At 38.1% G+C, this 26,928-nt stretch overlaps 1 protein-coding gene across 4 annotated transcripts in view; it reads right to left on the minus strand.

Moving 5' to 3' along the window:
• Positions 1-25,364, minus strand: part of vps8 (VPS8 subunit of CORVET complex) — a 37,149-nt gene extending 11,785 nt beyond the window's left edge. For 2 of the 4 annotated variants that reach the window (XM_008429135.2, XM_008429133.2), the window contains exons 1-31: positions 25,202-25,364; positions 24,080-24,148; positions 20,540-20,670; positions 19,186-19,282; positions 19,046-19,078; positions 18,786-18,840; positions 16,925-16,930; positions 16,506-16,630; positions 16,035-16,121; positions 15,122-15,189; positions 13,859-14,012; positions 12,943-13,002; positions 12,602-12,709; positions 12,315-12,395; positions 11,364-11,534; positions 10,037-10,111; positions 9,623-9,658; positions 9,128-9,218; positions 8,962-9,008; positions 8,788-8,877; positions 7,695-7,741; positions 6,396-6,618; positions 6,202-6,291; positions 5,864-5,915; positions 5,676-5,718; positions 4,626-4,698; positions 4,216-4,335; positions 3,107-3,178; positions 2,756-2,875; positions 2,039-2,095; positions 259-341 (exon numbers count right to left, since the gene is read on the minus strand). In XM_008429135.2, coding sequence (XP_008427357.1) covers positions 259-341; positions 2,039-2,095; positions 2,756-2,875; positions 3,107-3,178; positions 4,216-4,335; positions 4,626-4,698; positions 5,676-5,718; positions 5,864-5,915; positions 6,202-6,291; positions 6,396-6,618; positions 7,695-7,741; positions 8,788-8,877; positions 8,962-9,008; positions 9,128-9,218; positions 9,623-9,658; positions 10,037-10,111; positions 11,364-11,534; positions 12,315-12,395; positions 12,602-12,709; positions 12,943-13,002; positions 13,859-14,012; positions 15,122-15,189; positions 16,035-16,121; positions 16,506-16,630; positions 16,925-16,930; positions 18,786-18,840; positions 19,046-19,078; positions 19,186-19,282; positions 20,540-20,670; positions 24,080-24,148; positions 25,202-25,273 — 2,636 coding nt within the window. In that variant the 5' untranslated portion in view covers positions 25,274-25,364. The remainder of the gene's footprint in view (positions 1-258; positions 342-2,038; positions 2,096-2,755; positions 2,876-3,106; positions 3,179-4,215; positions 4,336-4,625; positions 4,699-5,675; positions 5,719-5,863; positions 5,916-6,201; positions 6,292-6,395; positions 6,619-7,694; positions 7,742-8,787; positions 8,878-8,961; positions 9,009-9,127; positions 9,219-9,622; positions 9,659-10,036; positions 10,112-11,363; positions 11,535-12,314; positions 12,396-12,601; positions 12,710-12,942; positions 13,003-13,858; positions 14,013-15,121; positions 15,190-16,034; positions 16,122-16,505; positions 16,631-16,924; positions 16,931-18,785; positions 18,841-19,045; positions 19,079-19,185; positions 19,283-20,539; positions 20,671-24,079; positions 24,149-25,201) is intronic. The other 2 variants (XM_008429136.2, XM_008429134.2) reach the window with 1 other exon arrangement.
• Positions 25,365-26,928: the final 1,564 nt, after the last annotated feature.

Consider the following 26,928-nt stretch of genomic DNA (forward strand, 5'->3'; position numbering starts at 1 on the left):
TATATATATATATTTGTTGAAACTGTCACCATGTCATGACAGTCTGGGATGAGACAGATAATCTGTGAAAAATTTGAACTCCTCTTCCTTCTCCAAGTGCTAACTAGAAACAACCAATCACAACCAACCAATTAGCACTGTCAATCACAATCTCATGTGGTGCTGCTCATCCACCCTTCTCCTCCACCCTAAACATGCTGAAGTGATTTTCATGTTTAAGCATCAGATGTAGATAACCATGTTTGATTGGTTGCTTACAACTTGGCTTTCTCTGCCAGCGTGAAGAGCCGCTCTTCGTTGAACTGGACCACCCCCCCGACCTGCAGCAGCTCCAGCAGAACCTAAGCAGAGAAACAAACGATACATGTCAGAGTCTGTCCAGCAGATTGGCGGGGAGATGAGTCATGCTTAATAAATGACTTAAAGATAACCAGCACCGCCAGTCCACCCTTATTAAGTCAGAATCCATCTACCCTCCAGGTAGATGGATTCTGACTTAATAAATCTGAAATATAACTTTTGACACCAAACATCTATGTTTTTCTGTACGTCAGAACCAGTGATCCTCTGTTAAACACAGGAAACAAGATGTTCCAGCCCAGCAGAAAACAAAGAGTTCTAGTTCTAAGCTGAGATAAGGAGAGGACATGAAGTTCAGCTGAGTTCCACATTGCTACAATAACTGCTGCCAGCTGAGAAAACAGAAAAGTGACCACCTGCCTCTTCTCCCCTCTCCCCACACAGGCCTTGATCTGCCTCTCAGAAGACTCTGTTAGGACAACAAGATTCATTTCCCAGCAGGACTCGCTCCGTGTTGCTGCTAAAAGTACCAGCAGCAACAAGAAGCTGCTTCAGAAACCATGCTAGTACTGAGGTTAGTTAGCTCGGCTGGACTGACCAGAACCACATAGAGAAGCTATGGAGTCAGGAGGACGATGAGAGACACCAGAACCAAAGAAAATGGCATGAAGTTCTCTATCAAAAGCAACCTGGACTTCCAGAACCTCAGCAGAACCACAGGCTGGTCTCCTCAACGAGACGCTGCACTGATGCAGGAAGTCATGCAAGTTATAGATATGAACAGATTTTTCAAAAACCTGACATTTGTGTTCAAAACATCGTTTTTTTTTATTGATCTCGTGTAATATTCTAATTTTCTGAGAGAATAAATTTGGGATTTTCTTATCCAAGTCAGAATCATGAAAAAACAGAGTACCGAAGACCTGAAATTTATATAATATGGCTTTTCCCTTTTGAAATGAGGGATGCAAAATATAACTCTTTCATATAAAATTTTTTGAGCTGTGCCTGCAGAGCACTGACTGATGTTTATTAACCGTTTTAAAGCAAAAGTACATTTTTCACATTTCCTGCTGTGTGGCAAGAATCCATAAAGAACAACATAAATGACTTTATAAACAGCACACCTGGACTTACTGGATGCAATTCTGTAGACAGATACTTTCTATTTTATGTTGAAACAAACTCAACAATTTCCATTTGTACAATTTTTATCTTTTCTCCCTCGTTCAACCAAAAACAGCCCGGTGCGTTGGCCTCAACTAGTCCTTTCTTTTTTTGAAGGACAATTTTGATTACGGAGACTTCTTAATTCTTTTTATTTGTTTTTTTTCTGTTATTTTGTTTATTTACTTTGGATATTTGAAATGACTTCCAATTCTTATGTTAAATATTCGTTACAATTTAAAGTTTATTCATCTTTGAATGTGTTCTTGCATTATTATGCCATTACCATTATTTTACTTGAAAATGGTCTCAAAACAACAATGTCATTGTTTATCGCAATAACTTCTGGAACATTTCATCATCCAGAAAAATTTGTTATTGTGACAGAATCAGCTGTTTCTACATCGCAGTGGTCACATGACTCGGAACATGACTCAGAATGATTATCTATTGAGCTACATTTTCATGTTAAAAACGAAAAATATGAAAAGCATTTTGTAGGAATAGGTGTGCTTGATCCTGCATATTTTCAAAGACAAAGTGTGTGACACGGTTCTACTTTGACATGTACCTGCTGCCGTTCAGTATGTCGAGAGTCATCGTCAGGGCAACACAGGAACTCCAGCACCTGAGGAGACAGAAGTCCTTCAGACACGGAGCACAGACAGAGACACAAGGAATTCAACACCATGCCTGTCTTCCATCTGCTGTCACTGCTGCAGAAGAATATCTCAGCTTGAAGATGCAAAAACACGTTTCTTCAGCTTAGAACATTCTCAACCTGTGAGGTTGTTTTGATGCAGAGGGAATATATCTGGTCAGATGATCATTTCACTTCCGTCTCTCCTCTTTCTGACTTTCGGTCTGATTTCAGCTGATGATGTCACTGAGCTGAAATGTCTGCGCAGGAAGCTGACAATATGAGCTGACACCACAAATACTAAGCTTCTGAAACCCATGAGTCACTTAAAAAAGGAAGGCAATGATTTTAAACTTTCATTTGCAGATGGATGCATTTAATTTAAATCAAATATTTTATTCCACTGTTTTTGTGTCTCTGGAGTTCATCTTAAAGGAGATTTTAAGGACCCTCCAGTGTGTATTTATTGCTTAGTTTCTGTCATTTTGGGTTCATTCTTAATGGGTGGTCCCCTTGGTGAGGCTTCAAGGTTTAAATGCGTGCACAACAACTTGGGAAGTGAACTTGATGTAAAAACAAACAGCATTTCCTGATGTCAAAAGTACCGTTTGCAGTAATAAATCTAGTTGTAGAGAATTGTCTACATACCTGATCAAAAAGGTTCCTGTTCACAAACAGCGTGTTGTTTGGCTTGGCCAGCTGGCGAGCCAGGAAGGTGAAGAGACCACCGACTTGGGAGGGAGTGAAGTCAGGGTTGTCCACCATTACCTTTCATTAAAACAAACGAGCAGTGTATTAATTAATGCACAAAGGAAAACAAACAATAAAAGTGAAATTAATCATGAAAGATTTTCAGACTCTGGTCATAATCTTTATGGGTTTCTCAGAAGGTCTCAGTGGACAACTAGCAGTTGTAAACCTCCTGAAGAAGCTGCATTTTGGCTTCCTTTCTCTCTTCATTACAGCAGATTCAAACTGTTAATAAGACCTGAATCTCACCTGAAGTAAGATGTCCACTATCCTCTGTTGGTACTCCAGGGCCTGCTTATCGTTCTGGACATCATCAAACGTCTGGAAGACATACACACAATTCTCCAATCAAGAACATATTTTCTTACTTCAGTCAGCATTAAACAAAGAATCCTTCCATTTCTGAAAGTAATTTGATTTTATGTTCTAAAACAAAAAAAGTGGAAAGTTTAGAAATGAGTGGAGATTTTATTGGGTTTTTTCAATGATGAAGGCAGTATACCACGCACAGCCAGTGCTTAGATTATAGATTATTTTGCTGGACAAAGTTTTTGCGATCACCAATAATAAACAATAAGACTGTTGTTTTAAGGCCATTCTCAAGCAGGTGCTTCTTTGAGAAGCACACATTCACTTAAAATGAATTAATTTTAAATATCCACAATAAATAAACAAAACAGCAAATAAAATTACTTATGAAGCCTCTGTAAACAAAATTGTCGTTCAACAATAGAGCTAGTTGAGACCAAAGCACCAAACTGAAAACATTTAACATCCAGTTTTTGGTAGAAATAGAGAGAAAAGAGAAAAATGATAAATCACGCAAATAGAAATGATTGATATTTTAATTTATCATGTGATTAATTGAGTTATTGCTTATTGTGACAAGCCTATCGGTGTCCATATAAGAGAATATATTTTAAAGACTTGATGTCCCAGGTGTACCAGAATACAGCATGAGCTCGTGTTGGAAAAATCCCTTCTCATCAATGGAGATTCCTCTGTCATGCATAAATGTACAGAGTTTGGTCTGACTGCTCCAGGTAGCTGGTTTACATTTAGATTGGCATTGTTTCAGGTGAGCAATTTAGCTCAAACTCTGTGGCTTATTGTGGTTGAAAATTTTTTTATCTGGCATAAAGTTTTGTATTTCAGGTTATATGTTTTATATTTGTGTCCAGATGCAAAACAACACTTTATTAGTTCACTGGAAACTAACTGGGGATTTTTGTGTCAGTTTATATACTGAAACCAATCTGAAATCGGCCAAACTTTCAATAAAAACCTACAAAATAAAAACATAGTATAACTAACAGCTTGTTAATGACAGTTGAGAGACAGTCCGAGAGAAATCTCACCATGGCAAGGACATTGAGGAACTCCCGAGTGTCAAAGTGGAGGAGTGTGTGAATAAATGGGAAGACTTCCTCCTTCTGTGAGGAGTCGCCTGAATGGAGACGGATCAGGAACTCAAACACCTGATCAGACACAAGCAGAACACAAAAACAAACAAATGTCAAACAAACCGCCTGCTTTCAATAACACCAGATACATAAGATCATAGAGTGAAGTTATTCCACATCGACATGCACAACGAAATGAGCATCAACACACTGTTTTTGTTGAAATGCAGATTCCTGTAGGGACCAAAAGATTGCTTTCACTGGATTAAAATACATTTCTGAAAACCAGTAAAATAAAAATCAACATCACTTTATTTCATGAGTTGTTCTCACAGAGTACTGGTCGTCTGAACGGTTGACCATACCTGGTATTTGACCTGAGCAACCAGATCTTCAGGGATGTCTCCAATCGGATAGGCTCTTCCAGCAAGACAGCAGCTTCATTCACACACACACACACGCACGCACGCACGCACGCACGCACACACGCACACACACACACGCAGAGATGTTCACTGATCAGAGCACATTGACGCAATTTCTGATTTTAGTATGCAGAGAGTTATTTTTCAACAGGCAGTTTTATTTAACATGAAACACGCAGCTGAAAGTGGAGATGCACTGATTTGATATTGAAAAAAAATTCTAGATGGGATATCAGTGACAATGTGCCCAATCCATAAGGTCAGATCTATTCCGTCTAATTCTATGCTTTGTGCTTTGAGCAACGTTACGCTTTATTATTTATTTTATATTACATTTAGAATTCCTAAATATAATTTAAAATAAAAAGTTTGTTGCAGTTTATTCTTATACGTTTGACCAAAGTAGTCAATATACTGTTTTTGTCACTTTCAGTTCCTTCATTATTTATTTCACTTTGGCTGTTATGCTCATATTGTGCTGACTGAACAAATTAATGTTGTGTTGTTTTTGTATGTTTGACCAAGCTTGTGAAGCTGTTGGCATATTTATGTGTGCTGTACTGGTGCAGAGTTATCAAATACATTTGTAATTTGGTACATTTATGTATGTGTTTAAAACAAAAGAAACATTTTAAGCCAATCTAGCTGTTTTTCTGTATCAGATCAATATCAGATGTTACTAAAACCTCAGAAGTGGGTCAGTGCATCCAAAAGACTCCACTGAACTTTTAGCTAGCTTTATTCTGATGTTTCCAGGCTAATCGGTTATTTAGTAAAACTTCAGAAATAAGCCTCAATGGAACAAATACAACAAAACTGGTGAGGGTGATACAGACGTACATTAGAGCAAATAAAACACATCAAAAATCAATAAAAATGAAAAAAAATATGAGTTTGTGTAGTTACAATATTCTATGCATTTTTGTAAGTACAGATACAGGCTAAGCCTCTAATATACAGCAGTTTGACACACGCATCAGGAGGACTTACCTTATGTAAACTAGTAATTTATTCCCCATCACCACATCATCACCTAAAGAAAAGGAAACACATGTAAAAAAAAAAAAAAAAAAAAAAAGTATTTAAAAATGTTTTGTGGCAAAATACTGACAGAGAAGAAAAAAAGAGAAAAACAATCGAATAGAACAGAAAAGGAAAGAAGAAGGTGCAGGCATCACCTGTTAGGCTCCGTCCCTCTCTGACTCTGGGACCAATCACTGAAAAGAGTTTCTGAAATAATAAAGGACACAGTTCAGGAGGGCTCTTGATCCATTATACCAGAGCACACACAATGCAGTTTAGATCTTCTGAAGTATATATAATTTCCTCAATTAAATGGATGATGAAAAAACTGACAAAGTAAAAAAAACACAAAAAAACATGTTATCTAAAAGAAACACTGAAACATTGGAAAGCTGAATAGCACTTTGAACCAATCTGATAACTGAAGAACCTGAATAATCCTCAACTTCCAGTTCAGTCAGTCACAAAAACATGCCGTTTGTGTGGAACTTGCCTCCATCGGACTACTGTAGTCATTCATGCCTCGGTTGAAAATATAGATCACTGCATCATAGAGCTGGTTGTTCCAACACACCTGGACCACCTTTACTCATTAAGGCACACAGACAAGAAGAGACAACATGTCCAGGCATTCATTCTTCATACTTGTTGTGTTCTACATACAGGATTCATCGTACATCTACACACCTGCTGTATGTCCAGACTGGTGACATCCAGATGGACAATACATCTCTCCAGGCTGTTCATCATACCGTTGTCATGGTAATGTGCCAGGAGATCCTTCATAACAGGCGTAGTGATGTGACCAAGCCGATTGGCGACAATGTACGACTCCAGTGACTCCAGGAAGACGCCCTTAGCAACCATATTCTCCACCAGCCGAGAGTACAGTTGGTTGAAGAGCAGGTCACTGTGAAACAAGGAGCTTCACTCTCAACGGTCAGAGAACCAACACTGACCACTTCATGGAGGTTGGAAAATAAACCACCAAACACTGTCAGCCTCTTCGTCACAATCTTAAAATAGAAATTGTGTGGACTGCCTTATTGTGTTAGCTCTGGTCTTTGCCTGTTTTTTGACACCAAATGTGTTGTGAACATAACAGACATCAAGCACTTTGAACTGCCTTGTTGCTGAAAATGTGCTATATAAATAATATTACCTTCAACCTACCTTATTCTTTTTGTTTCGTTGTGACACTTAATTATCAGATCATCAGAGAAAATTAAGTATCCAACAGAAATAACCCAAATGCAGTTTCCAAAAAAAAGACACCTGACGCCCAATCAAAGTTCAGGATTCAGCAATAAGAAAGAGAGACTGAGAAGAACAAAAACCCCACAAAGGCCTGTCTCACATTTACCAAAAAAAAAAAAAACACATCTGGATGATCCCAGAGACTGCTGGGAAAATATTCAACAAGTGGAACTGTTTGGAAGGTGTGTGTCCTGTTAAATCTGGAGTAAAACACAGCATAAAAAAAACAAACACACAGCGACAGTCAAACATGGTGGTGGTAGTGTGATGGTTTCATGAATTCTACTTTCTGGCAAAAAAAAATCTGAAGAACGTTATTTTCTTGATCTCAAACACATTTAGTGGATGAAACAGGGCAATAATCCAAAGCACATGAAGTTCACCTCTGACTGTTTTTAAATGACGGTTCTGAAGTAGTCTAGTCTTGACTTAAATACAATTGAGATGTTGTAGAGTGACCTTAAACAGAAGGTAATTACTAGCTCACATAGGACCATGTTAGTTAGTTTTTGATAGATGTTTATGACTTGATGAAATCTGCTGGGTTTCCTTAGATAGAAAACTTTTTAAACTACTCTGAATAATAAACCGGGGTTAAAGCATTGGTTGATAACTAGGATCAATTGGAAGGTTTGTGTGATTCTACTCATGGTCAGGCTTTGTCCCTCCTTTAGAAGGTCAGCGTCATTAACACAATCAGCCACAGCATGAACACACACATGTACTCACGCCTTCTGCAGCAGGAGGCAATAATCCACCAGGACTGGCACCACTTCCTGATCCAGGCACAGAGATAAACATGGAACATCGATTTCATTCACAACAATCAAATCAATCTACTGACATTCCAAGTTTTAGACCAGTCCCTTTTGGTCATGCCAGACACAGTCAGAGGCATAACAGGCTCAGCTCAAGTAAGTAAAGTGATAATGTGTTCATCAACACCGCAAGGGGAGGCGGAGCCTTTACAACCTGTTTTCTCACTCATCTTGTTTGCAGAATGGCGACTGTTAAATGGCAAATGTTCTTCTATTTTTTTATGTCTATGTATTCGACACCATTGAAAAGCTTAGGATCCACACTTTCAGAATCGGTAAATAACTCAGAATGCCCACAGAGGTTTTATTTTTAGGGCAGTGTCTGCACAGTACACTGCCTCCAGTTCATCCTGCTGCACTTTTAATTTTCATGGCTTAGTTTACCATCTGCCTTAATGACTGAAGCTACATGTTCATTTTTTCCAGTTAAATTTGACTAAAATGGGAAGAAATTATTGTATTTCATTTGTCCTTTGTTTGGTAAATATGAATCCCGTTACTTTTGTGAAAATGTACTGGTTTAGGAAAATCCTATTAAGGTTTTACACCACTGGTCTTCCTCCCCATGGATACATTTGTCTTATTTTTATTTCATTGAGAGCTGTTGATCTTATTGTGAACAAAATTGCTTTAATATTCCTAGTAAGTAATGTCCACCCGCTGAAGTTTGGGTCATTTTCTCTCGTCATTCATCCACTCACCTTCATGTAATGGATCACTAATGTCAATTTGGTAGCATAACTTATTTTATCACACTGTGATAAACAGTTGCAGTACACTAATGCTGGCTAATGCTGAAAAAGCAAGAAAAAAGGGGGTAATCATGGCATCCACTGACTGTAATTTGAGCCGTCACATTATCCATCATGTTTACAAACGAACATTCGTTCCATACAATTAAAAACATAATTAAATGTCGTCATCAGAGGTTTCATATTTGGTCACTTACTGATTATTTTCACAGTTAGATTAAAAGTTCTAATAAGCCAATGTGTTTCCATTACCTGGAAATGCTGCTCCATGACCTGCAGCTTGCCCTGTTCTGGGCATTTCTTCACAGCGTACTCTGTAAAATGGAGAAGAATTTCTACCATCTGCAAAGACAAGGTGTTTCAAGTTTGAAAAACAAAAAAACCCCAGCAGATTTTACAAAGTGTATAAGAGGTTAAGATACTCACCTTGTCGCTGATAACCGCCTTCCTTCTCTGTGAATCTCCATGAAGGCCTTAAACAAAGAAAAACAAAGATCCAGAAAGAAAAAAAAATCCCAGCTGTTCTTTTAGTATGTGATCAAACCATATTTAAAAGATAGTTTATATTAACATTAATTATGACCACACCCACCAACCACAGCCTTGGCGGTGCCTTCATGGAAGGACCAGGCCAGAGACAGAGCCTCAGTGAAATGCTCCTGCTTCAGTAAACAGTCCAGACGCTGGAAACAGAGAACATGGGTTGTCTGGGTAACCATGGAAACCCACAGGAAACACACTGAAGATGTGGCTGTATGCGGATGACACTCAATTGCTTCCATGGACGTCAGTTTTATATTTACATCCTAATATTTCTGTTCTTGTGTACTTCTATGACCCTTTAGCTTCTTTAAATCTAACAAATTGTTTTGTAAAATGATCTTCGTATGCCTATAAACAGCAATACTGCCTTTATCATAACAACATTATACCCTGATGAGCTCATCCTCACATATAACTCTATTGGCTGAGATCGATTACTTCCTGCCTTAAAGTTAGAGCCATATTCTGACTGCTGCCATGACAGTTGAGGGTTTTATGCAGACATGTGACACTCACATTCATAAAGATGAAACATGATGCATACCTCTTTCCAGTTCCTTAGGGACATAATGTGAGCTGACTGCAAAACAAGCAAATCAAAGCAAAGCACACACTGTTAAACAACAAGATCAAGCAACATTGTGCAAATAACATCCATATGGTTGGCAATGATCAAAGAATTTTTTCAAAATAGTAACAATAATAGTAAATGTTCCTGTGTTTGTAGAACTGCTGCTGGAAACATTTCTGCTGGATTTCTAGATTTGGTCATGTGACTTTTTACTACCCAGCTAAACACACACATACACACAACTCCAATAAAACACAGTAGAGTTTGTGTTTGTAACATGACAAAGTTATAAAGAGGCCTGAATATTTTGCACAAGCTAGAAAGCTGAGTTTTGTTCTGTATTGAACAGTGATGGATGAATAGACACAGACTAAAGCTAACAGCTACCTTGGTACCCAGGCAGACGATCTGTCCTGCATAGCTTGACAGTGACTGGTAGCAGGCCTTTTCTCCAACCAGCGCCTAAAACACAAACACACAGATTTTACAATCTAAACACATGAACAGCAGATCTGATCGGCTCAGCTGGTGTCTTAGGATGACCACATGTTTAATAAATCACCGTAAAACTGACTAGCACTGATAGCCATTTTAGCAAATAGTAGCTAAGCAGGATTTGTCATTTCAGAATTCTTAACTTTCACACTGCAATGTATTTCCAGCATATTTTGAATTTTGGAATATTAAGCATGCTGATGTTAACTTCAGATTCTTTAACACACCTGGAACCAAATCAAACTCTAAAACATGGCATTTTTCTGGATTCTTTAAATCACATGTGCCCACATGTGCCTATGGAAGAGGCAGATTTGACCCCTTTACACCGCAGATGCCAAATTGAATAATTCTAAATTTCTTGTAAATTTTCCACAAAAGTGGTCAAAAACATCGAGCTTAAGTGATGCTAACTCCCACCTGCAGGTGGCAGTATTTCTTACTTTTACACCACTGCTGCCTCACTCCTTATTTGTTGTCAAGTTCACATCCATAACAAAAAGTTGCATTTAATGTCCTACATAAGTACAAATAGTGCACAATTCCTTGTAAATATTTCTAAAGTAGCGCCACAAAATTTGTGACTTTCAAAGCAAAAAAACAAACAAACACAAAACAACTGGGAAATTCTGGATAGATCAATGTGAAAAGATGTTCAATATTATTTCAGTCTAAGAAGTATTTATTGAATGCAGATACAGCTATTTATTAATATTTCAACAGTTTAATGGGTTTTATCAGAACATTCTGCAACAATCAGCTATCTAGGAACATTCATGATCTTGATGTGGCACAAAACAAAACTGAGTTCGACTCCACTGCTTTAAGTAATTTTAATTATGTTATCACAAAAATAAAAAAACAGCATCGTCAAAGTTTGGTTTGGTTCCTGAACAACATCAGTGAGTTTTAGCCACAATACAGCTAAAACAAAAATATAAGAATCTGGTCCAAATGCGAGTTTTTGAATGAGTGCGTTTTAATCCGTGGGTTTTCCGTCAGTTCCTCTAAAATCAAAACGATCACTGAGAACCAGAAGTGAAGTTGTGAATGTCATTTACACAAAACAATGTGTGGAAATCTGAATTTAACTCTGTGATTGCTGACTAAGGAGTAAAGATCAGAACTTAAAGGTTTTAACATACTTATTATGAGTAGAAAAATGATAAAAGCCCGTTCTGTTTACAGACATTTCCACGGCAACGGGTGTCTGTCTCACCAGAGCCTGGGAGACGTTGCCTCCAGTTGCTAGGGACTTGAAGTGCCGGCTGTTGTAGACCAGCTGCACCTGCTCCAGGTCCAGCGTCTCCAGGACGTCCTGGGTGGGTCGGTCCACCACGTGCAGCTTCTCATGGCTGTCCAGCAGCACCAGGCTGCAACTGTTGATCCACTGCAGACACAGCAACAGCAGCACACAGACCCCATCATGTTTTCCCTGCTGGCACCGCACATCATTCAGCCAACACTAAAAATGAAACACTTTGCTCGCATTTAGGAACGCACAAAAAGAACCTTCAAGGTAGCAATTGAATATTATTTTATCCATCAAATCAAATCAGTTTTTATCTGTATACTGCCAAAATACATCAGTCAGTCCCTCCAGCTTTTTTATCATTCAACAAATAAACAGATCATCACATATTTATGCGCTATTGCATAACTGTAAGTTTATTGCAAATTTTCTACAAAAAATGTCAGAAACAGCAGGCTGAAGTGATGCTAACTCCCACATGCAGCTGGCAATATTTTTCAGTTCTATGCTGCTGCTGCCTGGGCTTTACTTGATGTCAAGCCACAGTCTGTGATCGATTATCGCAAGTAACAAAAAGTCACATTTAAAGTTGTACATAAGCGCAAAAATTACAAAAGTTTCTAGCAAATATTTCTAAATTAGCACCACAAAATCACCAAAACAATGTGAAATCCTGAAGAGACTGATCGATGTGAAAAACTGCTTAATATTAGTTCATTTTAATTAGAACTTGTCAAAACAAATGTTGCTGTTAAAACTCCCTAGTTTTAACAGTATATCAGTTTTATCAATACATTCTGAGAACATTGGTGGTCTAAATGTGACCCAACATGAAAACCAGTTTAACACCCTGATCCAGAACAGCGCTCGTCTTTTCTGCTCTGGGTTTTTTTTGGCTAAGCTGAGGTCAGAGCTTACGTTCAGGCTGATGATGTCACAACTCAGCTGCAGCTGTCTCTGCTTGATCACATGGATGGTGCCCGTCTCCTCCTTCTTCACCTGGATAAATCAGACCAGTTTAACCTTCACAGAGAACTCCGAAAAGAGCAGTTCATACAACGGTTGGTTTATGGAAGAGACTTGGACTAGGATTAAAAGATGCATTGGTTCCAAAGGTTTACTGGCAAATCTCCTCAAATAATCTAACTGGGACTGTAAATTGAGATTAGAGTCAGATGATGGAGAGGATGGAGCTGAGCAGATACCAGCAGGAAGTGGACTGAGTCTCCTTTACAAAAGGCCAGCATGGGGTTGACCGTCTTCTGGACAGGAACAAACTGCCAGGCCAGCTGAGGCACGCTGCTGGGATCAGACTGAGGAGAGATGACGTCAAAAACAAATGTTGCTGAAACATTAAACAAAAAACCCCCCCAAAAAACAGAACACACAAACTTTTAATGTTCAAGTTTCAGAATTAGAACTAGAATTTCCTCCCAGTAGCTAAAATAGACCCAGGTTATGAAAGTCTGATCTAAAACACTTAAGTGGGACAAAAATGAGAGATGATTCCATGCTAACAGACTAGCAGGAGGCTAGAGGATCAGACCTTAGTGTAGGGAAGAGTCATCCACACATTCAGGCTGGGCTTGAGTCCAATGATCAGAATCTGATTGGAAAAAATCAAAAAGTAAAAACATCAGTAGTTCTAACATACATGTGTGTATTTCTGTCTTCACAGGGACTTTGAATTGACTTCCGTTAATTTTTTTTATTAATTTCTATAGCCTGGCCCTGAATGTAGCTCTAAATCTAACCAGTATCAACTCAATTTACACCTTAGTTCTAGACCAACCCAAAAACAACACCTCTTCTTATGGGGCCCGAGCTTTGGGTACCATAAACACAAAGTAGCATGTATTAGGAAAATGGTCCTTACACTCTATGAAATCAAAGCAAAAAAAACACACGCAAGTTTGTATATCTACCCGTATTAGGACTTTGCATTACCTTCTATTTATTTTAGTAACTTTATTTATGCCTAACATGGACATTTTACCTAACCCTAACCATTACTAGCTTATTCCTAACCCTAAACTTAACCAAAATTTAATTCACACCTAACCTCTAAACCTAAGCCCTCCCTCTCTAAATCTCTAAATCTACATATTTTCTCCGATTGTGGTTTCCCTACAGCTCAAATATCCTCAGTCAAAGCGTGGATACACAGACAGTAGCTACTTCCTGGATCAACAGAAAGTCTGCCTTCTCTCAGCACAGGGCATAACTTCCTCTTGATGTGTTAAACGATAAAGATGAAAACAATCAGGGGTTAAAAACCCCCTTAACTCCAACCATAATGACCCACCTGGGTCAGGAGATAATCTCATCTGGGTCTGGACCCATGGTCTATTATCTGATGCATGAAGCATCTCTGCAGTCGTTAACAGCAGGGTTTTTCTCCTGGCTTCTGGCCCGCTGTTGTTCTGTTTCTTTCTGTGCACTGGGAACACTAAAGTCCATACCTTGGTCAGGGAAGCCATAGCTAGGAGAGAGTAGCATGTGATGGGGTGGTCTCTGAAGTCTGGAGGAGTCCGCAGCGGTTCTATACAGCACACCTCTCCTTTAGAGCCGCTGAAGAGACACCGTGAGTCGCATGAGCGCATCCCCATCACCCTCCTGGAAGGAAAAGCAATAGTATTTCTGGTCATTTATCGCGTCATTCATCAATTATTGTGATAAATTTACTAGAATGATAAAAATTTTGATTTATCACTGTCACAATAAATTTCAGTTAATTATATTTAACCCCCCCAAAAAACTGTCTGCATTGTCAGGATTGTTACCTTTAGTATTTTATTTTTTCCACCATTTTTTCATTGAGAACATCAATGAGGCCTGTCACGATAACTCATTTTGCTGGACAATAAATTTTCCAAAAAGTTATTGCAATAAACAATAATGTTGTTTTGAGATCATTTTCAATAATATAATGGTAATGGCATAATAATGCAAGAACACATTCAAAGATCAATAAACTTTAAATTCTAATGAACATTAACACTGGAACTGGAGGACATTTTAAATATTCAAAATGTCCTTTTGTTTCTTTTCAAAAGAAAAGAAAAGAAAAGAAACAATAAATTAAATCAATTATAAAATCTCTGTTAAAATTTTTTCCTTCAAAACAAGTGGTTAATTGAGACCAAAGCAGTAGACTGAAAACCTTTGTCATCCGGTTTTTGGTAGAAAGAGAGAGAAACAATAAATCATGCAAATTGATATTATTGAGCTCGTTATAATTTATCATGCCATTAATTGATTGAATTGAATTAATTGAACAGGCCCAGTATGAATAAATATAAATAAATATGATTGAATGCAGTTAGTGTGAGCAGTCTAGTGATACAAATCACACTTTTTTATGTTCACAAAATAAATAATTCTCATAGTCACTTTTGTTCTTATCACAGTAATACTATAAAATATCATGATAAAACTTTAAGTGCATATCATCTGTTCCTAAGCAAAAGGAATCACACACATACATTACAGCAGAGTAGGTTTCTCTCAAAACACTCCTGTTTGGTGTTTTAATCCCACTGAGCCAAAAAGGTTCCACTTTAACAAACATTTCATTAGAGTGCTGTTTGGAATATTCTCGTTTTCATACAGTTTTGTTCATCACACATCATTTTAAAAAGATTGATGGAAAATGTGAGAAGCCTCTCTATAAACTGCACGTTTTCTGGACAGAAATCATTTGGTTTCAGATTCACTTCATTTACCTGAAGGTCAGCTCAAACACCGACCCTCCGCTGTCGTTGCACACGGCCAGAGTTGGGTCATCTGTGAACTAAAGAAGGGGGGAGGGAAGAGGTAGAAGTTAGCTGACCATCATCCAGGTATAGATCCGTATGGTGACTGTGTGTCTGAGAAACAATCATCACATTTATCCCCAAACATTTATTCTGACTTGCCTCCTTCAACAATCCTCATGCTCTCCTTTCATGTTGAGTGTTTTCTGTAAAACCTTTACCAAAGTGTAACTTCACAAGGTGCTTAACAACAACATCATTTAAGCTTTTTTGTTATAATTTTTTGGGAGTTCTCATAAAATTACAATTTTATTCTGGTTACATCATGACTTTATTCATGTATTATTTGGACTCTATTGCTATACAACTACTTTCTTGTAACATTATGACTATATTCTCATAATTTAGAAAAAAATATTAGCCTGGCTGTAATACTTTGTGGTAGAGTTGACCAGAATTTAAAATCCAAATGAATAGAAGCTGTAAAACAAGAACGTTTGTCAAACAAGATGGCTGCCCCAGGCATGTTGACATCACACTGGACTATGGAGACCCAAGGAGAGCATTGGTGAAAGAAATCCACATTTTCCAAAAAGGAAATCTTTGAAAACCAAAAGTTTGATGATTCCATAAAGTTGATTCATCGCCCAGCTCTACATCAGGATAGTTAATAAATCTTCAACAAAATGCATATATCTGGACTTTTTAATAATAAAGAAATGATTAATGAGCAGGATTTTTGGGACTCCCACATTTACTGTATAATTGAGCTCATCTGCATGGTGCATGATGGGAACCAATCCTCAGAGGAACTTGAGAGGAAGTTTCTTTCTTCAACCTTCAGCCTGTAATCATTCAGAGCGTTCTGCTGAGCGGCTCTCACCTTCACATGCAGTATGGCCGTCCCTGGAGGATGGGCATCAGTGATGGTCCTCAAAAGCTTTCCGTTGGCGAGATCCCACATTGTAATCTGACCATGAATAACAGTTAGGGAACAAAGAACCAGTTCTATAAAACCATCTGTACACAGTTGGTCAGATCTGGAATCAACTGGATTCAGAGAGCTTCAGCATGAACATGATGAACTGGATAACAGCCGGTCCAACTAAAACAACTTTTTTGGGAAACTTCTGCACAGCAATATAAAACTGAGTTCTGTTCAATTTCTTCTTTTGGTTTGCTGTATCTAATTTCTATTCCACTACACCAAGGCTCCAGGCTAAGGAATGTTGTCATTTCTTCTTAAAACCAAGCCTCTCTCTATTGTTGTTCTCCATTGTAATTTGAATCTGGACAGACATCAGACTGCACATAAACTGATTTCCTTTCAAGAAGCCACAAATGTTTAACGTACCTGACCCTTGGCAAAGCCACATAGCAGACGTGAACAGTCGTGGTTGATGCTAAGAGCCGAGACGGCGCCGAACTCCGCTCCGGTTGTCTTGCTGCCCAGACAGAGTCGCAGAGCCTGGTTGGTGTCTGAGGAAGAAGGTTAAGGGAATGTTTACTGGCTTTTACCTGAAAAATGTTTAGCATGACATTGTAAATGCATGTTTGACCCAGGAGCAGCTTAACAGCATCAAACAGCCCTGTAACACCAAATGACATGGGCACAGAGGGAGGAACAGAAAAAAATAAAGCTCCAAGTGGGAAGCAAGAGATGCATGCATCAAGCTAACATGAACAAACCAAAGGCATTATGGGACATGATGCTTCCAGCAGGCAGAAAATCAAACCGCAATAAGCATGATCATCAAACAGGCATGGCCGTACCTTTTCCTGCTCAGGCCGTCATTAAGTCAGCAGGATAAAGAAACATTAGTCAGCATCAACTCATTCACTATGACTGTAGTTCTATATCTGGTACCGTTTGTAAAGTTACATAGTAAAAAAATTAACAGCAATGATTTGGTTTAATTAGCAAAAATTAGAAAAAAATTTCAATTTTCGCCATGTCACTCATACATTTTTAAATGGTAGAGTTCCAAACTGGATATTTAATTCATATATATATATATATATATATATATATATATGTCCAACTTTCAATGTTTTCTACAGTTTTACGACATAAATGCTCCTACTAAAGCTAATGAAATGGACTATAATCCACAGTCACTACATCAACCATGTGTATGATCAAATCACAGGGATGGTAATTCTTCCAATAAGATTCTGATTTGCTTTAATAGAAGTGCTTTGACACCAACCTAGTGGTCAAAATGTGAACTACACTGAACCGCATTGAAATTTGCAGATAAATTCAGTGAATAATCTTAACTCTGAGCTGCGTTGTGCAATAAAAATATGTATTTAGTCTTCTAATAACTGACATATTAGAACAGACAAAATGTGACAGACATTCTTACTTATCTCTAATTTTGGGTATGAAGCTTTTTAGATACACTAAGGAATCGAGAGTGATACTAGTATGAACTTTAGGTACAATTGTAAATCCAACTTTGAATCGAAATTTTACGTTAGAGTACAACAAATAATAAATAAATACTGGTTTATTTCATTTTATGAGTACATGCCCAAATACAATATTTTTTGTATTGTAAAACAGGGAATAAAAGCTTCTAAGAAATAAGAGTAAATGAAACTTTCTGTATTTAACTGTATTGGAAACACTGCAAGATGAAAACCATTGGTTGTTCAAAAATACACGTTGAGATTCAATTTGTAACACTCATTTCATATTCCAACAAATGGGCTAGAACTCCATAAAAATTGAGTTTTTATGGAACTTTGCAGAACTTAGCTGTACTTGAAGGAACTTTGCAGTATTTAGCTGTACTTGAAATCCTGTACGATAAAAAAGCAATGTTTGTTAAGAAATATTTTTTGAGTCGTTTTTAAAGTCTTGGTTGAGCATTAACATAATCAACCAAATAACAAACATCCTGAGATTAAACAGTTTGTAGACTTGTCAAGTTCCTGGTGGCTCTAATTAGTGTCATAGCTAAACATAGCTAAATTTATACCAATGACATGTGCAATGCTCAAATTTATAATCTCTAAGTACATTTATAATGTCTGGTTAACAGCAAAAACTTAGGCTTTTAGTGCAATTGGATATAAATTTGAGCATTAATGGGTTAATAAAAGAAACCCAAAGATGAAGAGGAAGTATTGGTTTAGTTTATCATTTAACAATACTCCGAGTAAAATTATATATCTTCACCTAGAAATTTATGTTATGTAATTGGCATCTGGTTCTGGATTTACAACACATGGCTCTCTGATGTCAACATGGAGTTTTCTCAAGTTTCACATTCCACCTTTAGCTTTTCTGATCATGGGTGGGAAGTATGAGTCTTATAAAATATAGTCAGAATGAACACTCTAATAGGTTTAAGGTTCACTGGCCCAACCCTTCATACTCTTATTAAGTTTTTTCATTACTATTATAATAGAGTTGGAAATTTTAGAACTGAGATAATTCTGTTACAAGCGACAAGAGTATAAATAAGAAGCCACAAAATAAAGAATACATCTGGTTACAATAAAAGTGGAATCACCCATGTCTGATCTTTATCTGTACGCCTGAAACTGAGTTATAAATTATTTAGAGTCAACATCCCTTAATGTCATTTGAAGCAAACTATGAAGGATTAACACATTAACTCACCAAACACCAGGGCAAGACCATGAGATGTTCCTACGGCAATAACACCAGACATGGCCTGAGCAAGGGTCAACAAATACACAGATTTCAGTAAGGATCATATGCACTGATGACAACAGATGGTCTATAAATATAAAAAATGTGATTGAAATATCTAATTCTTCTGCAAACAATTGAACACATCTGAGCACTCTGAAGTTCAGTATGTTCTTCTGTAAATGAGCAGCATCGGTTGCAGTACAAAATAATCAATCCATACTTACTATTGCAGTGGGCAGCCCAGCATCCACTTTGTCCTATTGAGAGACACAAATGTTCTCGTCATGGCCAAACAAATACCAGGAATAAATCGTGATGGTGTGTTAAATTAATAACTCTGGATGTGTGCAAAACTGTTCCTTACAGCAGCAGCAACTATCTGAGCAGAGATGCCCTTCAGCAGGCTGAGGCGAAGAACCGAGCCGTGAACTGCTGCGTTCTGATCCAGAGTCCTTCTCTTCCTACAGTCAGTCACGTCGTCACACAGAACAAAGGGACACGGAGGAAAAATATGAATAAACTTACACCTGCAGAACTCTGAGGCTGGAAACATCAACATGAAGGGGAAAGGTTATTTTTCTAGACATGTTTAAGTCATTTATAATTTATTAACTGCTTGGCTTTACTGAGCACTGCAGTGCCTCTCCATACCTGACGATGAATCATTTTAATGTGTGTGTTTTTTTAAGTCTCTTATCTCCTGTGTAATTGATTAAAATGTTTTAAAAGTAGTCTCTGCTATTTTAATTATTGCATGTCTTCAAACTTCTAACTCCAAGTACCTTTTTTTTAATTTAATGATAATCTTAGTTTATCGAGCAACAACTTCAGTTAATTCGTTCTCGTCACCATTTCATCCAATAAATGATGCAAATCATCAACCAGACGGAAAACAGCTTCATCTGCAATGTTGCTGATGTCCAGTGGTTCAAAATTAAAGAAACAAATCATTTACAAAACAAATACTATAAGTTTACTTACAATACTATTGTTTTCTTTTTTGAGTTTGTCTACTTACTCAGCTAGAATTCCATTGTATGTTTTAGAAAACATACAGAGACGATTCTGCTGCTTTGTTTTTGATGATTTATGTATAACAAAGTGAAGGTATAGTAAGTTTCTGCTTCTACCTCTGGTATTTTTGGTCCACACTATGTGTTCTTGGTATTATTAGGAATTTATACATGATCTATTTCTGTATTAGTCATTTTTTTCTTTTTAATACTGTGCATTTGTTTTCTTTCATTTTGACTTGTGTATGGATTTTTTTTTAATTACTGAAGATCAGCTTTCAATTTTATATTAACATATTATTCATCATTTATGTATTAAATAAATACATTTACATGCCAACACAAACCCCTGTATCTTTATTAATATCCATATATTTGCAATTATACTATATAACTTCAACAACTTTGCCTGTTTATTAAGTAATTTTAACATTCAGTTTAAAAATATTTGCCTGAGGCCATAACTTTCCAAGTTTTCTTTAAATCATCATTATTTCTATTGAATCAAATATCTAACTTGAATTATTCAATCAACAAGATGCAATTACATACCTATGTGCTAAGCAATCTATTCTACTGAATGGAATCATCCCAGTAATGCGGGTAACAACGTTAAATATACCATATCTGAAAGTGGCTTCAATACTTATGGTCACCACAGGTGGTAGAAGGTTTGGACAGTTTTCAAAGTGTGTGTGGTCTTGCCGTTTGAGGTGTGCCGGGTCTCCGCTATCAGAGCTGGCCAAGGAGGACGTGTCGTAGGACTGAGCGTCCATGTTGTCCGTGTTTAAAAGGCAAGTGTCCTCCAGAACGAAAGGGTCCTCCTCCTCCTCCATCTGTAACACTCAAACCCAGGTCACACACAGGAAAGCTCAAATTCAACAAGTGCAAACCTGACCTTAACTCAGAAACACACAAGTTCCAAAGCTGTTGCCTCGGTGTGAGAGCTCACACATAATGGCTCCTCTATTAACCCTTTAACAGCGTTTTTACCAGCATTGCACTGAGAAGTACCTTGTATAATAAGCTGAAAAAAGTGATGTTTGCTAAATGCTGCTGGTTAGTCTGTAGGAGCAGAGTGGAGGAGTTGCGGGGAAGGGCTGCTCTGTGAGGCGGAAGCTTGGAAGGTTGGAAACTGCAACTCAGAGGTGGAGCTGCATCTAGAAGGCGGAGCTAGATCCAACCAGGCATTTTGCACAGCTCAGTGGTTGCCACAGAGACTAAAGGATTTCTCAGATATGCATGAAAAAATCACGACAACACTCCGGGTTATGTTTTTAATAGAGATGTGCCGATCAGGTTTTTTCCTGCCGATACCGATACCGATCACCCATGAGGGCCGATCACCGATACCGATCACCGATACCGATCACATAATTATTATTTTTTTATTTTTTTATCATAAACATTATTACGTGGAAAAAGGAACCATGAATTCACCTTAATTTAGACAAAAACTTGTTTTTAATAACTTTTTCCAAGAAGAAAACTAAACAAAACAGGCATTCTGCAAATTGTACTGCTATCAGTAATACTATCTTTAACAGACTGATAACATATGAAGGCTCTGAAGAGGCTAAATAATGCAAAGAGCCAAAATAAAACCTCTCAACATTGCCAAAAAAATTCAAGTATTAAATTTAGCATTCAAAGGCAAATGCAGGCTCCATTACAATAAACAATCCTGAGTTACTGAATGAAAACTTCCTGATAGCATGGCGGCTAGCTGATTACTGCTAGTTCTGAGTGGCTGTTTCTGACTAATAATTATGCAGTAATTATGCAGAACAGGGAGGAGATCGATTATTTCTTTTAGAGATTATCTGTCTCATGTTAGGACAGCGAAAGTTTTAATACGTATGTAAAATGTATTTTTTTTAAGTTAGATCAGTGTTTCTCAACCTTTTTCGGGCCAGCGCCCCCCTAGCCTTTATTCAGGTCCCTCACCGCCCCCCACCAAAGAATTTGTAGGCTACTTGCACTGACAATTATTTTATTATTTAACGTTACTATCATTATTGTAGATGTTTTGAATTGTCGCACCGATTATGTTTTCCGGACACTTCAGCGCGCCTTACGCTCCTTCACCTCGCGCACATAACGGGGTAAATGTAGCGAGTTTTGCCCTAAACGTATCGGCGTCTGGAGGAGGGGGGCTGGGGGAGGCGAGCGTATGTTTCTACGCTCCTTCGTGGGGGGGGTGGGGGGGGGGGGTCGATTTATGTTTTCGCATCCTCCTGAATAATGTGTAGTTGCGCCCCTGCCCATGGCACTTCAACAATATTATTTTACCTTTTATCTGGAAATAGTGTCTGTTTATTCTTGCCATACAGTCTCTGTATTCATTATTGCTCGAAAGGTCTTGCCATACCAGTTTATTCCTCTGTATTTACTTTAGTTTCTTAGTTTATTCTTGCATTTTGTTCTTCATTCATTTCCATTTAGTTTCCTTTGATTAGTATTATCCTCTCTTGGTTTATTGCTATGTCCACTTTAGTTTATTTCCTGTTGCTTTATTTTATTGTTTATTGATCATCAGTAATATTCATTCATCACCTGCTGCGCCGCCTAATCGTCATGTGTTTCACATCATGTGTTGATTTTTCACTGTTCAGCGTCGGATTCTCTTTTTTTATGCCATAATTCACATCTAGTTCTTCGGCAAGCTCTACACTTGCAATCACATCTAGTTCTTCGCTCCGTTTTGCTCGCTTCTCATGTTTCAGAGTTTTACGCAATGTGCGCGGCGGTTTTTTTTTAAACTCCCTAAGGTGCAGGGCGGTCAGGAAACATCGATGGGAAAGGCAGTCTGACATAAACCTTTTAAAACAACGGAAACAATCTCTGCATTCTGATTATTGACATTTAAAAGTGCTGTGTTGTTCTATCACCCCCGTTTCATACCGGACCACTTACAGCACCGTGTTAACGCTATAAAATGAATGCTCTCTATCATATCACCCATGGAGGAATATCTTTATATAAATGGTTTCATTTTTCAGAGGGATACAAAGTCGTGATTTTAGTAATTACATTTTGATAAGAGCGATTTTCTGTTGTCCTTCCATGGTAGCGGGCAGCATTCAAACAGAAATAAAAAACTTTTTAATATAAATTGCTGCTTTGACATGATCACAGAACTGCCAAAACATATGTAGCTACATAAATGCCAGACAAAGTGAATCACAGCAGCGTCATCAGCCGGTGTAACCTGAACTGATGCGGAGCTGCGCCATGAAGCTACAAACACTGAATAGAAGAAGAGCTGCCATCGATACAGTTGCAGCCAAGCATGATTTAATGTTACACAATACAGTTTTACCAAGTTGCTCAAAGTCTAAACTGGTATTGTTGTGGATTTAAGGTGTAAAGTTTACCTTCAACCAAACGCCCCCCAAAGGCATCCCAGCGCCCCCCTTTTGTAAAAATGTCCGCTAGCGCCCCCTGTCGTCATCTGAACGCCCCCTGGGGGGCGGTACCGCCCACGTTGAGAACCGCTAAGTTAGATGCTGCAGCTTTAAGCAGAGGTTCGGTGTGAGAGTCACTACCAGGTGGAGCAGAAGCGGCGCTCCGTYTGTGAAATATTACTACCYSTRKMGCGTAGCAGCGGTTCAACAGCGAGAGCAGAACCAGCGCCTTACATCGCAGCTCGAAGACTTAAATAATTTTGCAGGTTATTTGTTTAGCTYTCTGACCGTCATGCTAATAATCCGGGTGAGTATTTGTAGCGTTGAACATATATTGCTTTACCTGCTATCTGATCCTCCGTATGTCTTTTTTACTGCAGTGAGCCTCGATGTAGCCAAACTCTGTCAAGTATGCCATTGTTTTTATGTCGTATTAGCTTCGTTGTGTTGATGCATTTTGACGTGCTTCAATTTTCCGCCACAACACGCAAACTTCCCCATTCACTCAGTGTGTTATAGTTCAACATCGCTTAGGATTTGTTGCTGCACGTTTACGCAGTGTGAAGGAAAGAGGCGAACAGCTACACAGGCAGGCTGCGAAATGAGATGCAGGTGATCGGTATCGGCAACAAGAGCCAATGATCGCGATCACCGATCATGCACTTTTTCACGAAAATCGGCCCGATTATGATCGGTGACCTATCGATCGGCACACCTCTAGTTTTTAATGATTGAGTAACATTATAACATGATGTAAAGCTCAAACAAAGTCGATTTCACATAATACTGTCTCTTTAAATGTGACTGAAAGCAGACAAAGGAAAGATTTGTAGCTGACCTGACTCAGGATGCTCTCCAGTGTGGGGGGGGTGTCCACTTGGGGAATGTCAAACTCCTTATCGTCAATCTATGGAGAGATATTTAACATACAAAAACAAAAATAGGGGATTAGGAAGCAGTTTTTCTGCTGTACCGAACATACAACATAGAAATATATTGAAATATCCGATATGAAAGATGGAAGTTTTGAACTCTCCCACAGTTCCTCATGTTACAGGGTATGTATTCTATTGGAGGGTTTGTGTGATAGGCCAACACACCGTCAGAATGTTGAGTGGAAGGAGAAACAGCACATTTTTCTATAAATAAGAAAGGGTGTCTGTAAGCAGCAAGTTTCAGGCTTTCCATAGATTCTCAACTGGATTTAGGTCTGTACTTTGACTTGGCCATGCTAACACATAAACATGCTTTGATCCAAAACGTCCCATAATATCTCTGGCTGTTGTTCAAGGCGGCCCTCCCGCTGGAAGCTGAATCTCTACAGTCTCAGGCCTGCTTCAATTTTTAACAGGTTTTCCTCCAGGACTGTTCTAGATTTAGCTCTATCCACACCCTGTCCCACAACATGATGCTGCGCCACCATGGTCCACCATGGGGATGGTGTGTTCAGGGTATGTGGTATTAATTTGTTCTAACACTACAGAATTCTGTATGTGGTGTCTCACGCCAACTCCTTGCAAGTTAAATTATTTGCATTATTTGTAAGTCTGGTTTGTATTTGGACCGAATTCTATCCAAACTGGACCATAAAATCTTTTAGGTCCCTGACTTTGTGCTAAACCGTTTTTCCTTCAGTAAGCAAAGTTTATGGATCCAAGAGTCCAAAGTGAGAAAGAACGACAGACGAAAGAAGGAAATATTTGTTCCAACTTTCTGCACTCACTGAAGCCACGGAGCTTCCTTATTATTTTAATATTATTATACATTCCATATGGCTGGACTGCACAGTGGTGCAGTTTCTAGGTCTGTTCAATATAATCAATATATAAAATCAATATAAACAAACACAGGACCGGTTTATTCTTTGCTCTCTTCTATGAAACCCCATGTAGAGAGAGATAAATGGCATTCTTCGGGTTTTGTGTTCCTAATTACAGCGGACAAGAAGAGGTTTCCTCACCGACTCTACTTCCATCAGGTTGAGCTGGGAAGAAGCGGATAAAAGGCTCCTGCTGTCTGGAGACTGCGACATTTCTCTGTTTACATTCACAGATGAGCATCCAGGAAGTCATCTGTAAGCATCTTCTTCTTCTACGGCACAGGATTGCTGCTGATTCTGTTCGAAGTGCGCGCATGACAAACTCATTTACTGGTACATTACCGCCACCTAGTGGATTGGTCAGTGTGACACTTTTTGGGAAGTAAAAAACAGTCTTCTTTTGGGACAGCGAACCAGAACATTTTTCCATTTCATGTTTAGATAATTTTCTTGAAAATTATGCTCCACTTTCATGTCCTGCAAAACTTCTTAATCTATTCTCTTTTTCAGTTCCAGACAGAAAATCAATTTCAAAGAGGCTCAGGGTCTATGCCACACGGTGTAGCAAAACATAACAGAGGTGGGTAGACCACCCAAAAAATGTACTTAAATAAGAGTAGCACTGCTTCAACATATTTTTACTCAAGTAAAAGTAAAAAGTAATCTTTCAAAAACAAAAAAAGAGTAAAAACTGTTTGCTAAAAAGGCGACTTAAATGATTGATCAGCACCTCAATCATTTAATATTTCAAAATGTAGCTTGTAGCTCTATCAAAACATAGAGCTACATGGAAATTTTGGTATCTTAAAGGACAAAATGAAAACAATTAATATTAAAAATGATTACAAAATCAAGTAAAAGAAAAAAACAATCCAAATCAATTATTTTTAATAAAATGTATGAAACTTTAACAAGAACTGCTAACTTGTCAAGTCAAGTTAGCACATTTCAGCAACAAGGCAGTTCAAAGTGCTTCACCTCATAAAAACACAACAGTTATGAAACATTAGTAAACATTCAAAAACCTAAACCATTAAACAAGTGTACATTAAATATGTTGATCAATGGGCCAGTTACTACCAATCTTCATCTCTGAACAGGTGGGTTTTTAGCCTCGACTTAAAAGAACACAAGGTTTTGGCTGTTTTGCAGTTTTCTTGAAGTATGTTCCACATTTGTGGAGCATAAAAACTGAGAGGTGCTTCTCTATGTTTGATTCTGGTTCTGGCAGTGCTGAATAGACCAAAACCAGAAGACCTGAGTGTTCTGGAAGGTTGATGCGACAACAACAGAGTTGCCAAGATAATCTGACACCGACTAAATGAAACTGGAGCACATCAGTACTCGGAAGAGTGATTACTGGATGTGAAACAAGCTGTTTAACTGTATAGCTAAGAGGGAAACCAATGAAAAGCAAGAGACCAGTTAAAGGAACAAAACCTCGGGAAATATTAAAGATACAGCAAACAGGACATTACAAACAAACAGAGCCTGTGTCTTATGAAGGACTCCACAACTCCAAAACTCAAGTATTGACTAAAACACAAAGTTAAACTCAAATTAAAACAAACAAACAAACAAACAAAAAAACTAGCCAGCAAACAGGCACCAAACCTAACATCATGACAATTTTATTTTCTCTGGCTCCCATAGAGCAAAAGCGTGTAGATTAGAGGAATTAATCATTCCAGTCTGGGACAGCTGGCTGCACATAAGCCTTGACTAAAAACCTGTACTTTGTAGCATGAAGCAGCTCTTACTGCATTTGTTCATTTGACACAAATAAAAAAAACAAGGCAAAATAAATAAATCTCTAAGTGAGAGTGTGTGATTTTTGTCCCATCCTTCGCCACAAATGTATATATATA

The sequence above is a fragment of the Poecilia reticulata genome, linkage group LG15 (assembly GCF_000633615.1).
Source record: "Poecilia reticulata strain Guanapo linkage group LG15, Guppy_female_1.0+MT, whole genome shotgun sequence".
In the NCBI taxonomy this organism is placed as follows: domain Eukaryota; kingdom Metazoa; phylum Chordata; class Actinopteri; order Cyprinodontiformes; family Poeciliidae; genus Poecilia; species Poecilia reticulata.